The sequence below is a fragment of the Apus apus genome, chromosome 25 (assembly GCF_020740795.1).
Source record: "Apus apus isolate bApuApu2 chromosome 25, bApuApu2.pri.cur, whole genome shotgun sequence".
Taxonomy (NCBI): Eukaryota; Metazoa; Chordata; class Aves; order Apodiformes; family Apodidae; genus Apus; species Apus apus.
In genome coordinates this window covers 6128040-6145653 of record NC_067306.1, presented here as the reverse complement: position 1 = coordinate 6145653, position 17614 = coordinate 6128040, and the positions used below count along the sequence as shown (strand labels likewise).

Sequence of the window (17614 nt, the reverse complement as noted above, 5' to 3'; positions counted from 1 at the left end):
CAATAATAATCTCAGACAACTACTTTACACTCAGCTGGACTTTACAGTAGTAAAATTGCAGACACATTACATCCAGATTCATTTTAAGATCAACTTACAGCAAATCTCTTTTGGCAAATATACCCCAAGTAAGGTTGACATACATAAGCAGCTTAAAGACTTGAGGGTGAGAAAGTATTCTAGCTCTAGAATACTTTTTTTACATGTTGTTGGAGTAATTATCTGTTTGTGTTGTAACAGTTTGTCAGAGGATACAAAATCCTGTGTTTGAAGCTGGTCTAAACACTGTTCTCTGGCAGTCTACATACAGAGATATTGATACTATCCCTGAGCATTCTGTGTATCTCCCTGTCTGTGACACTCTTACTGGCTCTGACAAAGCGAAGACACTAAAGACTAGGAGTCCTGCCTTGTGCTGCTAGAGCCTTCTTAGCTATGAATCTTTACCATATTATGTGTGTTGTAGCAATTTAGGCACTGAAACCTCACAGATACACATTCTTGTTTGGGGTGTGCCCACAAATCTCTGAAAAAGCAAGAAATGTATAGACTGGAAGCACAAACACTTCTCTTCACATCTATGAATAAAAATAACAGAGAAAATGTTCTCCTAGTCTTAGTTTTTCCTTGTTCGTCATTGCACTTTTCCATTCAACCTCTTGAAAAATGTTTATTCACTTAGGGCGCTTTTAATGTTTTCTGCCACAGGAGAGAGCTGTCACCACTTTGACTTGCTCTGCAAGAAGGGACACACAGGTGTTAGCACACTCTATCTGTGACACCCACCACAGGGAAAGACCATTGAGCTTGCTTTGCTGCAAGTGAGTATCTGCCTGAAAGTACTTAAAAGGTTTCATTTAAGTTCACAATGTGGGTGACGTGTCCTTTTATAAAGAGACCCACAATGTTGCGCTTTCTGGGTCATCCTGGTTCTGTGAACTTCTCTGGATTCCCATCCTGCCTATAGCATGCAGTTAAAAATGGCTGGCTCATTAGAAGCATTTGCAGCTTGGAGGAGAAGCTATCAAAATGGCAAGCAGCGTATCTCCAGCAGAAAGGTGAAGATGTAACTTTTTCATCTAATGAGCTGTAAACTTTTGCCAGGGAATACCCATGAGTCTCAGCAGCAGTCAGAAAAGATCTGTAGACTTAGACTGGGCTAAGACAGTGTTAGCAATAGGGATTTGATGCTTCAAAAAATGATGGTTCAAAAAAGATCCGAAGTCTCCCTGACCCGGGCTGTGAGCTAAGGACTACCAATGGGTAAAACATGAGCATACCATATGTATCCTGCTAAGTTAAAATAAGAAAACAATGCAAAAAAGATTAAATTATATTATAGTAGAACAGCCAGAAAATTATACCAAGGAGAAACACAATTCTGAAATTTCCTGATGCTGACAGAATTGAACAGTACTTGAAATACCACTGGGAAAGGAATGTAAAACAGCTCATCTTATCTAAAACTTGCTGTTCTGTTTAAGTAGCATCCAGGTGAAGAGATTTTCAGGAATTAGCAAAGTAGTTTAGATTTTCACTTGAAATCCAGACATCATCATAATTTTAATGAACTTCTTCCTCAGGCAAAGAAAGTAGCCTCCTGAACAGCTGAGCTATAGAAGTTATTCTGCAGTTGAAATAAATCTAACAGAGAAATGACCCTGATAATGTCTAGACAAAAATGAAAGTTTTTGAAATACGATAAGAAAAAACCCAAGTCTATACAACCATCTGTAACCTGCAACCAGAAGTCTTGAATTTACAGAAAGCTGTGACAGGATGTAATTTGATTATGTACTATTAAGTATTTCCATTTTGTTTAAATAAAACTGCTGCTGCTGAAATTGGTTCCTTAAGCTTTTTGTTCAAAATGGGATTGTGTTGCAGCAGATGTAGTAAAACTTAGAAATACTTAGGAAAACTAAAGCAAGAAAACCTTGTGTTAGTAAAAAAAGCCGTATGTTCTTCCACCAACTTAGTAGGGAAGGACACATTACATGTTCTGCTCCCTGAAACACCTGACTTTCTTGTTGGAATCCATTTGTCACAAGCTTGTTTTAGTCCATTAGCTGGGAATAATCAGGAGAGGCCTTTGCTGGCTTAAAAGGCATTTTGTTTAGACTTATGTGGGGAAGAAAAGAACAGTTTCCCACACCATTAAAGAAGAGAGCTGAGCTATTCAACATGTAGGGCCAAGTATTCTCCCCATTTTTTTCGCTAATTCTGATGCTGGACTCCCTGAGAGTGCAAAGGATCTTGAACTTAAAAGCTACCGGGAACTTTAGCTGCCCATAATTTCAGACCTAGAGAGCATTTTAAGCACCTCACTCCTTTTCACATCTTATGGAGGAAAATCTAGCATCTGCAAGGTACACAGAAGTAAGAATACTCTTCTTGAGATGAGTCCTCTTCCAAGATGCCGAAGTAGATACAGACACTGTATATCTTCTGTGTCACTCTAGACATTTGTGGCAGTCCTGCAGTGCCAGCTGCAATGCTGAAAGGGCACAGTACCCTAGAGGTGCTGTGACACACCTGTTATAGCTTCTCCTTGCATCTGGTTTGGTCTCCTGAGGACTTTCTATATCAAAGTTTGACCTGGTTCCTAAAAGTGCCACCCTCTCTCTTGGAAAGTAGAAGGCAGAGGGAAAAGTACAGGCAACAAGCTTGCTTTGGATAACAATTATAAACACATGAACATCAGGCTATTTCCTACCTTTTGCTAGAGAAAAAAAAAAGCTGCAAATTGTTCTGCAGGCGGCAGAATGGTTTCATAAAGCAATTTAACAGGGAGGGGAAGCAAAAATCCCTTGCTGACAACTGGCAGAGAAGGAGGGAAGACACTTTTGAGCAGTCACTCTGAGCAAATTGTGCACAATTCCACCAGTGATGCACTTGCCTTATTGAGTCTCATTGCTTGGGTGATTAGTTTGATGCTGTATCAATGGGATCCATCCCAAGTACTTCGAAACTTATCTAGGGAGCCATGCACTTAGTCATTTTCACTACAATCAATGTCTATAACTTCCAGCAGACTTCAATTATAGTTTCAGGGGTTATGGGCATGCTGTTGACTGGTATATACCAGATGAACATCTTCTGTGGCTTCAGTTTCTTAGGTCTGCATTAAGTAGAGAAAGGGTGTGAATCAGAAACTTCAAACAAATGAAAAAAAAAACAGCCCCACAACACAACAGCAATTGCACAGAAGAGGTGAGGATATACGCATAATGAACAACTTTAGGGCATTCAAACCCCTCGTCTGACATACAGACAGCCTTTACAGAATCACACAGAGTCACTCTGATGGGAAAGGCCTTTAAGAGCATTAAGTCCAACCATAATCTGACTCTACCAAGTCCAGTGCTTAAACCATGTTCCCAAGGACCACATCTATATGTCTTTTAAACATCTCCAGGAATGGTGATTCAACCACCTCCCTAGACAGACTATTCCAGTGTTTAATTACCATTTCAGTGAAGAAGTTTCTTCTAATATCTAATCTAAACCTCCCCTGATGCAGCTTAAGACCATTTCCTCTGGTTCTATTACTTGCAACCTGGGAGAAGAGACCAACTGGCCGCTCACTCCAACTTCCTTCCAGGGAGCTGTAGCGAGCGAGAAGGTTCTCCTCAGCCTCCTTTTCTCCAGGCTAAGCAACCCCAGTTCCCTCAGACACTCCACATAAGGCTTGTGCTCCAGACCCTTCCCCAGCTCTGTTATCCTTTTCTGCACTTACTCCAGCCCCTCAACATCCTTGTAGTGAGGGGCACAAAGCTGAACACAGTATTTGAGGTGTGGCCTCACCAGTGCCAATCACTGGAGGACAATCCCTGGCCACACTATGGCTAATGCAAGCCAGGATGCTGTTGGCCTTCTTGGCCACTTGGGCACATGCTGGTGCAACTTCAGCTGCTGTCAACCAACACTCTCAGGTTCTTTTATGCCAGGCACTTTTCAGCCACTCTTCCCCAAGCCTGCAGCTCCCTGGAGACATCTCTGCTATAGGCTCAACAACCCCAACTCTCTCAGCCAGTCTCCCTAGCAGAGGTGCTCCAGCCCTTGGATCCTCTTTGTGGCCCTCCTCTGGACTTGCTCCAACAGCTCCATGTCCTTCTTGTGTTTTGGACTCCAGAGGTGAACACAGCACTGCATGGGGAGAGTTCGTGAGAGTGGAGTAGAAGGGGAAAATCACCATTCCTTGACTTGTTTGTCATTATTCTGTTCATTCACCCAGGACATGGCTGGCTTTCTGGGCTGCAAGCACACATGGCCAGCTCATGCTGTGATTCTCATCTACCAACACCACCAAGTCCTTCTCCTCAGGGCTGTTCTCAATCCATTCTCTACCCAGCTTCCATCTCTGCTTGGGCTTGCCCTGATCCAGGTGCAAGACCTTGCAGTTGGCCTTATTGACCTTCATGAGGTTAGCATGGGCCTGTTTCTCAAGCCCCTCTGTCCCTCTGGATAGCCTCCTTTCCCTCCAGCCTGTCAACCACACCACACAGCTTGCTGTCATCAGCAAACTTGCTGAGGGTGCACTCAATTCCACTCTACATGTAACTGACAAGGACCTTAAAGAGCACCGGTCCCAGCACCAACCCTTGAGGAACACCACTTGTCACTGCTCTCCATTTGAACATCAAGCCACTGACCATTACTCTTTGACTGTGACCATCCACCAAGTTCTCCATCCATAAAATCCATATCTTTCCAATTTAGAGACCTTGATGTCATGTGGGGCAGTGTCAAATGCTTTGCACAAGTCCAGGTAGATCATGTCATTTGTCTCCCCTTGTCCACTGATGCTGTGATACCAACCAGGTAAAAGTCCACCAAATTTGTCAGGCACAATTTGCCATTGGTGAAGCCATGCTGGTTGCCACCAACCACCTCCACATTTTCCATGTACCTTAGCAGAGCCTTCAGGAGGATCTGCTCCATGATCCTGCAGGGCACACAGGTGAGACTGACTGGCCTGTAGTTTGCTGGGTTTTTCCTTTTTTTCCCTTTTTAAAAATGAGGGTTATCTTTCCCATTTTCCCATCAGTGGGAACTTCACCAGACTGCCAAGACGTTTCAAATATGATGAAAAGTGGCTTTGCAACTTCATCCACCAGTTCCCTCAGGAGATGCAGATGGATCTCATCAGGTCCTGTGGACTTGTCCACTTTCAGGTTCTTTAGGTGGTCTTGAACCTGCTCTTCCCCTACAGTGGGCGGATCTTCCTTCTCACAGTCTCTGCCTTTGCCTTCTGCAGCTTGGGTGATGTGGCCGTTGAAGACTGAGGCAAAAAAATCATTGAGTACATCAGCCTTCTCCATGTTCCATGTGACCAGGTCTCCTGTTTCCTTCTGGAGAGGGCCCACGTTTTCCATAGTCTCCCTTTTATCACTAAGGTACCTGTAGAAGCTTTTCTTGTTACCCTTGATGTCCCTGGCCAGACTTAATTGTACTGGGGCTTTAGCTTTCCTAACCTGATCCCTGGCTGCCCGGACAACTCCTCTGTACTCTAGGCTACCTGTCCTCATTTCCACAAACCTCTCATTCACAAACCTCTCCAAACTGGGGGGGAAGTCGCGAAAACATCCTGACAGCCGGTAGCCCCCCAATACCAGCCTGTGACACCACCCTATGAAAACTTTCCTTTTTTGTGTGTGTCCGGGAGCTCCCTGTTCACCCATGCAGGTCTCCTGGCATTCTTGTCTGCCTTCCTCTTTGTTGGGATGCATTGCTCTTGGGCTTGGAGGAGGTGATCCTTGAATACTGACCAGCTTTCTTGGGCTTCTCTCCCCTCCAGGGATTTATTCCATGGTACCAAGTCTTGTTCTGCACCCTCCTTATTGTCCGAAGGATCCTGATTTCCACCATTTTGTGGTCAGTGCAGGCAAGGCTGCCCTTAAGCTTCATGTTATCCACCAGCCAGTTCTTGTTGGTGAGAACAAGTTCCAGCACAGCACTTTTTCTTCTTGGTTCCTCTACCACTTAGAGAAGGAAATTGTTGTCAATGCATTCCATTGCAATCTTCTGGATTGCTGATGCCTTGCTGTGTTGTCCCTCTAACAGATTTTGGGGTGATTGAAATCCCTCATGAGGATCAGGGCCTGTGAACATGAAGTCCCTCTCTGTCTACAGGGGGCCTCATGTGCTCAGACTTCCTGGTCAGGAGGCCTGTAGCAGACTCCCACTATATCACCTGCCCCAGCTTCCCTTTAACCCTGAACCCTAAGTTCTCAGTCAGCTCCTCATCCATCTCCAGGTGGAGCTCCATGGACTCCAGCTGGTCATTCACACAGAAGGCGACATCTCCTTCTCTTCTCCCCTGCCTGTCCTTCCTAAAGATCATCCATGCATTGCTCTGGAGGTGTCATCCCACCACATCTCAGTGATGCCAATAATACTGTAACTCTGTAGGTGTGCACGTCTCTAAATCCTCTTGTTTTTTCCCATTATTTGTTATCACTAGTCTTAATTTTTCCGTGTTCTTCATGACTCTTTTCCATTCAATCTCTTGAAAAGATGTTTATTCACTTAGGGCGCTTTTAATGTTTTCTGCCACAGGAGAGAGCTGTCACCACTTTGACTTGCTCCGCAAGAAGGGACACACAGGTGTTAGCACACTCTATCTGTGACGCCCACCAAATTCAGCTGCTGTCAACCAACACTCTCAGGTTCTTTTATGCCAGGCACTTTTCAGCCACTCTTCCCCAAGCCTGCAGCGTTGCCTGGGGTTGTTGTGCCCCAGGTGCAGGATGCAACACTTGGCCTTGTTGAACCTCATACAATTCGCCTCACCCCATCGCTCCAACCTGTCCAGGTCCTGCTGTTAAGCTTTCCTACCCTCAGGCAGATCAACAAATTTACGGATGGTGCACTCGGTCCCCTCTTCCAGATCATTGATGAAGATGTTAAAGAGAACTGTCCCCAGCACTGAGCCCTGGACTCACCTTTTCATAGAAGATATGGTTTGTCAGGAAAGACCTGCCTTTCATAAACCCATGCTGACTGGGTCTGATCACCTGGCTGTCCTGCATAATGGCACTCAAGATGGTCTGGTGCATAACCTTCCCTGGCACCAAGATCAGACTGACAGGCCTGTAGTTCTCTGGATCCTCATTTTGTCCCCACTTGTAGGTGAGGGTCACATTTGCTAATCGCCAGTCTACTGGGACCTCTCCAGTTGGGCCTGGTGGCTTGGTGAGCCCTTCTGCCAGCTCACTTAATACCCTTGGGTGTATCCAATCTGTCTCCATAGACTTGCACATGTCTAAGTGGTGCAACAGCTTGCTAACCATCTCCTCTTGGATTGTAGGGATCTCAAACTGCTCCCCATCCTTGTCTGCCAACTCGTGGGAATGGGTGCCCAGCAAACAACTGGACCTGCTACTAAAGACTGAGGCAAAGAAGCCATTAAGTGCCTCAGCCTTCTCCTCATCCTACTGCATCCAATAAGGGATAGATGGTCTCCTTAGTCCTCCTTTTGTTGTTATTACATTTATAGAAGCATTTCTTGTTATCTTTGGGTGAATAGTTCATTGGAAGTTGTTCTTGTTCTGAAAACAACAACAGTGTTGAGAACAGTTTCTTAACCCTAGGCCAAGGCATAAGTCGGAAGACAAAAAAGTTGTAGTCAGCTGGACAGGAAGGAAAGGTCAAACCACAGTCATTACTAGTGATTTTAGAAACATTTTCTGTGCTTGAAAAATGTTCAGTTATAACTTTGAATAACTACGAGTCCTAGACTGAACAGATCTTATTTTCCCCTATGCACATACATGAGAAAATGAAGTTGATGGATAACAAAGGTGATATGATGTGATACGGTGCCCTTAGTGCAGCAGTAATGGTACTGCTTTCTGTAACCATGTCAAGAGACCTCAAAGCCTGACTAGTTTTGTATGCTTTGAAGGTACCCCACCTATTTGTCTATCTACTAAGATAGTGCTTGCCTGACATTGTCTTCAAGAAATCACAGATTGTGTTAAGGCTCTGTAAGCTTGAATTGCCACTTTAGCCGAGTTTCTGCTGGCTGTCTGCAACACCTCCCTGGGCTTCCCCAAAATGGACTTTACTCATGAGCTGAGGGCTTCAGCTCCCTGCAGCGTGTCTCACACTAGCAATATTGAAATGGGTTGACTTTCTCCTCCATCTCTCACTGTGACAGACAGCAAAGGAAAGTATTCAATGCCTTGTGCTAGGTGGTACTGCTAGCACTGTCTTCTCCACCCCCAGAGATATTCACAGGTGGTCTGAACAGGATTAAATATGGACACAATTAAATCTGTAGGAGAATATGGATAGTCCTATTAACATGTTTTCTATTACTCTATGGTATTGCCTTTCCCATTAACTTCTCCTCTCTAGACATCAGCTGCAGAGGCACCAGAATTTCTCACGGGGTACAGACACCTCTGTTCTCCCCAAGGGTGTATTTAAGCAGTTTGTTCCTTCTTCCTTTCTTATCTAAGAGTTAGTCTAAGCCAGTGCAGGTTGATTCTTGCCACAGGAAGCTAATCCTTTCCTTCCAGAAGATGGTCAGACACAGCCAGCAAAACAGTTTTCTCCAGGTAAGTGAGAAAAACAGACTGCATTTGGTTTGGCTACAATGTGGGAGGGCCTGGGCTGCCTTCAGTATCCATCCTTGGCATCATGTTTCAGAAACAGTTTTGGCCAGCTGTGACACAGCCCTCTTATTTTGCATCGTCTGACCTGAAATAACATCTTAGGGGAGCCAGAGGCCTGGCCACCAGGCTAGCCCCACTCCCGTGGGGACTAACTCTGTGCACCCTGGGTGAGCAAGAAACTGTGGTAAGAAACTGATGGATGGGTATCCCCTGCTTCTCATGATCCACAGACCTGAAGACTTTGAACCGTCTTCTCAAAGACAACAATTTCTCTGGTTTTGATGGAAACTTAGATAACGGAGACTGACATTTTAGGGGGTAATAGGGGCATGGATGTTCCCACACTCACCTGTTTCCCATTGGTGCACATGGAGGTCTGAAAAGCCCAACCTTTGAGCTATCACTCAAGTCATGAATCTGATGGTGATGAAAATGAGGGCTCTGGTGTCCTATGTGGCTCTGGTGTCCATCCCATGCAGATGGGTTTTTCAAACAAAAGAGACAGATGTCTTTATCTGGCTGATAAATTTCAGTTTAAGCCAATGCTGTCCCTCAGTTGTAGATCCCTCTTTTTGCTCATGTGTTCCTGCAGTATTTTAATTCCGCCAAGGCTCTCAGGCACAACAAAGGATGATCAGGAAAATGTAATTTCTTGATTTGCCCAGAGACAAAGAAATGATACTCCTGGACTGAGTCTTGCCTGAAAGACTGGGAAAAGGTGTGGAACGCAACATCAAAAAAGTTCAAGGTATCATCAGAAAAACAGCATAAAAATATTAGTGAACGGTCCCCTGATTGACATTATGGTGGTAGAATGCACTAAATAACCATTTGGCAGCATTTGCATTTGCCATGGAAATTCCTCTTCTGCATAGGGTGAGGGTCATCCTCTAGATGTCTGCAGGGTCTGAGAGACTAACCTGACAAAGATTAATGAAGCAAACCTTACTATGCACTCTGCAGTTGCAGTTCTGAAGCCAGCAGTAACTCAGTCAGTATGTGAAAAAACCTTATTACTCCTTCAGGATGTGATCAACTTGTTTTTCAAAACAAAGGGGAGTTCATCTTGCATGGTGCAACTTAGTCATAAACGTCTGTTGCTGGTGAGAGAAAGATGAGTTGGGGAATATGTGTGTTGGGGTTTTTCTGACTAATAAACAATGTGCTATGGAAACTATCTCGCCATCAAACCACCATATATTATTTCCTGTTGGCTTCTTCCTAGTGTCAATGAGTGGAAAAAAACAGAATGTTTTCTTCTCTTCTGATAAGTGTATTTTCCTTCTTCATGCGCATATCAAGCTGCCCCTCAACCGTGTGGCCAGCAGGTCAACGGAGGTTTACTGGCACCCCCTCTGGGGAGGATAACCCTCCCTGTGGTGAGGCCTCACCTGAACGCAGTTGTGTGGTTCTGTGTGCAGCTCTGAGCTTGCCAGTTCAAGAAAGACAAGGAACTACTGGAGAGAATCCAGCACAGGGCCACCAAGATGATTAAGAGACTGGTGGTCTCCTGAGGTGCCTTCCAACCCCTACCATTCTGTGATTCTGTGTGATTCTCTGATTCTGTGATCTCTCCTTACACATCTTTTTGCTATGATGCAACACAGCCTGCTGAGGTCTCTCTAAAGTGACCTGGAAGACCAGAACTCATTTGAATCCCCCAAGTCTAGAATTCACAGCCCCACTGAAGCTTTTTAATGCACAAAAGAGAATCTCCACCTCCTCGTACAAAGTCTAGAAAAGACAAATTCAGCCAACAGGAAATCTCGGATATCGAAGCTCTATTTCTGATCTCACTGGTCATTAGCACAGTTGAATTTCAGCAATCTCCATCCCAAATTCAGAAGAAAAAGCACAGAGCAAACCACAGCATTTTTGCTTAGTAAAATTTTATTTTGGTCGTTGCTACTCTCACCTAAAATGCATGTGCCGTACACTTTGCAGAAGAAATACAGGCTTAATAAAGAAATGCTTCTATGGTTGAACATTATCTGGTTGAAGTGAATCACTTCAGATCCAACACGGGTCTCCTCACCTGGACTAGAAGAATTTTGTTATTAAAGCTATCTAAAAAACTAACGCTGAAAGTACTATCTACTGTGTTTGAATTCTGTCAGCAGTAATACATCAGATAACATAACATGCCTGTAAAAGGTGTTTTTAAAGGGTCCTACGTCTGTAGTATTTTCAAAGCTATTGAAGCAGGTTCGATGCTTCCATACAAAGGCTGGACAAGTGGGGAGTTCAATTTCTACTTAGCAGGGGGATGAGGAAAAATGTACTCTCCTTAATTCAAAGAGAAAAAGAAATAGCAAAAGCAGCTGCAACTGTTAAAACTAAGTAGAATACCTAGGAAGGATTCAACAGCATAAAATGTCTTAAGGGGAAGGTGCTATGTGTGTTCTGCATGGCTGTTGTCAGCAGATTAGACACTGGTTGTTCAACCCATTGTGCTGCTGGTCCATGCTCTCTCCTGCTGTTCTTCAGATAGCTGTTGCCTTGCTTCCCCACTGTCTGGAAGAGCAAAGTGTGTTTGAAACTACATTTAATGCAATTGGGCCCATGCGCCACTGTTTGATAGCTGTCAGATCAAGACAGGTAGACTCACAAAACTTAGGCTGGACTGTCTTTTGGTCTGATCTATTTACTTTAACATAAAAATCCTTCCCCCTCCTCTCCCTCCTCCCACTGCTTTGTAGGTTTCTGCTCTGGCAAATAAAGTTTTCTGCAAAGAACCAACCACAGAGAACTAGAGAACTCAGCTTTGGATACAGAAAGGGGCTGTTGCCTTTGTAGTTTAGGAGAGAGGGTAGGGGGTTTGTTTTGAGTTGCTTTGTTGTTGTTTTTTGAGGGGGTTGTTTAGGCAGGGGAGTGTGTTGCTGTTGTTTTCCCCAGAAACCTCCATGAGTTATGTAAACAAAACAGGAACAGATGAGAAGGCATCACTGCTTGTGGGGTCAGAGGAGTACACAAAGACAGTTGGTCATTCCCGGCATGTGCTTCCAGTATTTCTACAGATCAAGCTATGTGCTTCCTTACCTCAGAAGAGAAACAACTTGATACTCATGAGTGTATTGAAGGCGATACTTTTTGCCAGCAGGACTCTCAAACCCAAGACAGCCATAGACAGCATGTTCGCTTTCTCCACTTTGGGATCTGCTTTGTGAGAGAGAAGAGATGGGCGAGATCACAGTCTAGATTTGGGTATTGGGATACTGGCAGAAATTACCATGGAAAAAACACAGGTAATAGTTTCAGGGAAAGAAACAGACGCAAAGGAAATAATGACACAGCAGCGTGGCATCAACAGGGGAGGAGAGCATCTGTCTAGATTGGATTTTGTTTCCTGTTGCTTGTTTGTTACTAAACTGGCTGCCTTGGAAAAGCAGGTTTTGTTTAGCAAATAAGTTGTATTCTGCTTCCTCTACCCCTGAGAAAACACATTTCCGTTTATTTGTCCCCAACATAGTAATTTAACTCCACGGTCCGTTTTGGTAACTAACCTTGTGCAGAGATGTCTGTGGTGTTGCAAATATTCCCCGCTACTGGTTCTTCAGCCTCCTGTTCTGTAGTGCGATAAAGAAAAGGTATTATAAACTACGTCCAACAGGATTAAAGAAAATGTTCACATGACCCTTCCCAAAGAAGCATGGGGCCAGTGCAGTCACAGGCTCAGATGATTGGAAAATCATGCCTGTGTTACTTTGAGGAGAACATTTCTCCATGCAATTGCAAGAAACAAAATGTTTCCTGAAGGGATTTTTGTTTGCGTGTTCATTTTCTGCTATTTGAATGAGCTTCATGATGACAAAAAACCAAACTCCCAAAATTTATAAAGCGGTTGAGGAGTAAAACAAAGACACCATCACTCTAAATATATGTTGTTTTTAGAAAGGCTGTTTCAGGCTGTGAACAAGGAGGTTTACTGCTATGTGGTGAAGTATTTAGTCATAAGTAAATGTACATTTGAAAAAAAGATTGTGAAAATTATGAAACAGTTGAGACCTTTTATTTTAGATGCTTTGAAATACCTTTCAGCTCTACGTGCTTAAGAACCAGGTGTCTTTCCCATTTCTGCTGGTTACTCAGGGCAATGCTTACTAGCAGGAGAAATAGCTAGCACGGGGAGACACCGTCTCCACAAAAATTTGCAGTTGTACCACAAAATTGTACCTGGCGATGTTGTGTTGGCTATAAAAGTGCTGTTGTTGAATTTGGCCACGCAGGTTACCTCTGTGTCGTTTTTCACACGGATCACCTTAACAGCATTGTACAACCCCTCTGATGTCAAAACGGATGTACTCTGTTCATATATGACCTCATTGGAGGACATCTCCAAGCTGATGCTCTTTGTATAGACGTTTCTTGCCAAGCAAGCTGCCTTCTCAATGCTGCCATCTTCTTCCAGTTTCTTTGATTTCATCACAATGACTTCTGGGACAGAACTTTTTTCTTTGTCTGTAAAACAAACAAATAAACAAACAAAAAAAACCATTGTTTGGACATGACTTCATTGCAAGCTTGCCTGAGTGCTAAGTTCATATATACTGCAGCTCTGACTAATTCCTAGCATTATCAATGACTAACTGCCTTTGTTGTCATTACTTATTGCTGCTGCTTCCAAAAGATCCCATCAAAGACAGGAAGGGTGTTATGACAGCAGTTTTTCAAAAGGAGGGAGCTTTAATTCCATAGGATTCTAAGCTTCCTTTTGCCAAAGCTGGTGCCTATATGTGAATTCTTTTATTTTTTTAAGGAAGGGACCTGCAAATGGGAAGAGAACTTCTACGCATACCACTCCTAGAGTTAAATTAATCTGTTTTCTCAACAATCAATATTCCTAAAAATAACATTTCTATCAAGGACTGTCTTACATATTCATGAGATGTGGGGGAATAACTGTTTTTCCTTTACTCTCCCTCCCCTCCCCCAAATCTTCTTCTGATGTGGCTAAAGAGCGGTAAGGCAAAGAGAAGTCAGTTGGTTGCTTCACTGTCGTGCAAGGTTACTGCAGTGAACAACATTACTTGCAGAGATTAAATACTGCTGCTGGAGTGGGGACAAGCTTGATCTTTCCAATAACAAATGCCCAGACGCTAGAAGGATTTTTGTCTCTAAGATGGAAAAGTAGGAGAGAAGCAATGAGAAGTCTGTGAATTGTGTATCTTTTGGGTCAAGTTACCAACGAACATTTTCAAGGCATGAAAAACATGCCCTGGAACTGGAGTTTTGAAAGAAACTAAATGAAGATGACAAATTTTCACAGGTTTTGGCATCCTTCCTCTTTCATGTATCTTTCACAAGAGTTACTCTGAAACTTTCAGATGGATTTTTTCTATTTTGAAATAATTTTAGAGTTGAATTTCCGATTTAAAGCAACGTACATGAATGGCAAAGGCTTGACAACTGTAAAAGCCTGAACTTCAACTATATAGCAGCAGCTTTCTCTGAGAACTTCTTGTAAGATAGACAGGTATTGAAGTAAGATTCACTATTACTGAAGTCATCAACAAATAATCATGATGGCGTGATCTTTTAAAACTAAAATACCTATGCCCTCAGGTCATGGGAGGAGAAACTAGGGTGACTTCACACACCCATGTGAGAACAAGATCAGCAACATGAATTATAATAAAAACATGAAACGGAAAGGAATCATCTAGTAAGCTTCCTTGCGAAAAAGAGCTCAGCTTACAGATCAAAGAAAGAGTTCTATGTTCAGTTTGACAGGAGCATCCTGATGCATCTCTGTGCTAAAATGAGGTGCATTGAAGTTTGAATTTTACATGGCATCTGTCTTTCAGTTTGGTCAAGTCCCTCAGTTCTAACATTTTTTTTTTCCATGACAGTATGTTTCAAGTTCTATTCATTCATTCTGTTCCAGTTCTATATTAATTCTATTCTCTCTCCCCCACCCGCCACATGCCAATACTGAGGTTAAAGCCAACCCGTACTCTACCGTAAATTTATCGGTTGGTTGTTCTATAAAAACAGGCACAACTCCATGCTTGTTGACACCTACAGCACATACCAAACAGGAATCAAATATTCCTGTGTTTGACCTATTCAGTTAAATTCAAGCTCTGAACAATTTCATAAGATCAAACTAGTACAGAAAAATTGCGTAAGATTCCACTTAACGCTTTTGCATATTATCCTTCTCTCCCCTTGTTGGTGTCTTTCTAACTCTGAGAGAGTAGAAATTCTTAGGAACTTAAATGTCAACCTCCAAAGGAACTTTAGTTCCATTCAGACTGTCCAAACATGGACAGTCTAACAATTAATAAGAAATCATTATTAGGATGCCTCAGGAGGCGTATGGATGTCAAGTTCCAAAGAAATTCAGCATGACGGCAGCCAGGACTTGCCCTTGTGAAACATGAAGTCTTTGGTCACTTGCAAGAAGCATAATCAGCATTAACTTTATTATTAACTTGCCTAATCGCATATCAAAACGTTATACATAGAAATACTGAAGTCTAATTCGTGACTTTAAATCATGGGTCAGCAGCTGCCTGAATTCTAGGACAAAGAAAAGGACAAGAACTTAAAATCTGAACAACAACTTGGACGAGGTTAATGCATGAATAATACATACTTGGTTCCACCGTCAGTTGAGTCCCCTTCCCGAAGACAAGACCAGCGGTAACACACAGTTAAAATGTGCAGATCAAAAAGGGCTCATTTTGCTTTTCCTCCTACATACATTTCCTTTCCAGGTGCTGTAATATGTTTTTGTTGGAGCCTGTTAGTCCTGTGCATTCTTAGTTACCTGAGAAGATCTTTAGAGGTTTTTCTTGTTTTCTGATCTCCAGTATTTCCAACCACCACTATCAAGCTGCTTCTCTGGGACAACTCACTGGGAAAGATCCTGAACAAGAGCTAATGGCACAGGGTGCACTTGTAGTTCACATAATTATTTATCAGAACCCAGAGGCTCAGCTGAGTCCCACTATTTTCCATTACATGAAAACACAGACATGAATTCCTACCACTGTTTCCTTTTGGGAGGGATTTTTATTAGCACAAAAAGTTGTGCATCTTTTCCCTTTCATCTTACAAAGTAATGGGAAGAGCTTTATGTTCCGTGATGTTCTGGGCCTTAGTTTTCTTAATGGAAGTTTTATCTAGAATAAACTAAACCCCTTATCTATCCTTAACTCAGCCCTCTACAGGAGATTATGCCTTGAACTGTGACTAGTGACTACCAATGCATGTTTCCAAAAAAGCTACCTTGTCATAACAGAAAGCTAAGGACCTATCTCAAAATGAGACAGTAAAAATCCATTGGAGGATCGCACACTTCAAAGTAAATGTGAACCGGAGTATTATCCAGACTGGGAATAAACTATAAGGTGTTAATTGTCCATCATGCACTCCAGGTGTTTGGGATTAATGGAGTAATGCTGATATACAGAGGTAACACAATTGTTCCTCTAAAGCTTTCCTAAGCAGACACAACCTGAGGATTCAGCTGGAAACTCTGGCTAGAGAGAGTCCACTCTAGGGATTACTGCAGCAGAAAATTCTTACAGTGAACCCAAACCACCCCTTTGTCCTCCCTCACCTTAATTTTAACATAATTTTGAGAAATAAAATAATGATACTTACTTGGCTTAACTGTGAGAGTGGTCCCCTTTCCAAATGTGAGCTTATCATTCCTCACACTGCTAAGCCTTAGTCATATAAATAACTCTTTCCTCATGGTATTCAAAAGTGTTGTAAAAACAGGACATAAGAAGCCAGATATTTGTCCCAATTATCCACGTATGCAATCCCACAAGGGTATCCAGAGTCAGACTTTCTTCCAAAACTGGAAAGGGAAAAACCATAACTGAATAGCTCAATGATTTCAAACAGCTTGACTGAACACAGAATTTTCAAGTTCTCCCTTTCTTCCATCTTTTAGAAACTCTGTGAGCTCTGTATTCCCAGGATAAACAGAAATATGAAAAGTATTCTGCATTCGTCTCCTAAATCATTTCAGTCACCCATACCCTTTCCTCCCCAAAATATATTGCCTTTTTTTCCCATCACTGGGTTTTTGCACAGGTCCCTATGCTGTTTATATCATTGTGGTACTCCAGTCCCAAACACAGCGATATATTCCATTACAAAAACTGTTTCTTCCTTTTCACTACACAGAACTGTGGATTATAGAGACAGTCACATGACTTCTCGAGCGGTTTCTCTCCCAACATGCCACATCAAGGAACTTGACATGGCTTTCACAGAATGGTCTAAAATAAGACAAGAAGACTGAATTATCAGTCAAACCTTTAGGATTACTAGGCAGCTCTGAAAAGTCTCACGGAGTCAAGCTGGACAGAAAGTAGGAAAAAAAGCAAGTCAGTACTTTCAGTGCTATTTCAAAGCATTACGGAAAATCCTTCTGTGCTGCAGGAAGCTGTCTACTTTTTCACCATGAATTTGGTTTCAGTGCTCAGGAGCATGAAGAGTGTGCCTGATCTGGGCTCTTAGAGTTTGTGTCTGGGGTTAAATGGTGCTTTAGGAAGTCTTCATGCTCTTTTAGGTAAGGTGAGAAAGTAGACACAGTGGTGGTGCTTTGTTAGGCTTTGTTGATTGATGATCAATTTCTGCATTGTTAGAACTACCCGAACCTTGATGGCAAGCAATGGACTCAATCTCTGCGACCCTGCAGCTTCAAGAGCCCACCCCTCCCTTTTCTATCAAAGGAGAAGCAGGTTGAGTCTGTGCATATCAAGCTGGGAAATGGAAATTCCCATGAAGATGAAGACTAGGAGCTTATGGCTTCTGACAGTGAGAAGGAGATGTGGCTGGGTCCTGCTGCTCACAGTTGGTTGCACAGCTGGCATTGGCAAAAGGGACTTGTTTTCTATGACCAGGGCTATGATCTCTTTGCAATTACTGAGACATGGTGAGATAGCTTGAACGACTGGAATGTTGTCATGGATGGCTACGTACTGTTCAGGAAAGACAGGACAGCAAGGCAGAGTGGTGGAGTGGCT

The 17614-nt window shown here is 42.9% G+C and overlaps 2 protein-coding genes across 2 annotated transcripts in view; both read right to left on the bottom strand.

Annotated features, from left to right (window-relative positions):
- The window catches only part of LOC127394543 (T cell receptor alpha chain MC.7.G5-like), a 116034-nt gene that overhangs the window by 35535 nt on the left and 62885 nt on the right, over positions 1-17614 (bottom strand). The window lies entirely within an intron of this gene.
- LOC127394550 (T cell receptor alpha chain MC.7.G5-like) overlaps positions 10497-17614 on the bottom strand; it is a 56967-nt gene continuing 49849 nt past the window's right edge. The window contains exons 7-8 of the mRNA XM_051640586.1: positions 11664-11783; positions 10497-11138 (exon numbers count right to left, since the gene is read on the bottom strand). Of these exons, the coding sequence (XP_051496546.1) occupies positions 11665-11783 (119 nt within the window). The 3' untranslated portion in view covers positions 10497-11138; position 11664. The remainder of the gene's footprint in view (positions 11139-11663; positions 11784-17614) is intronic.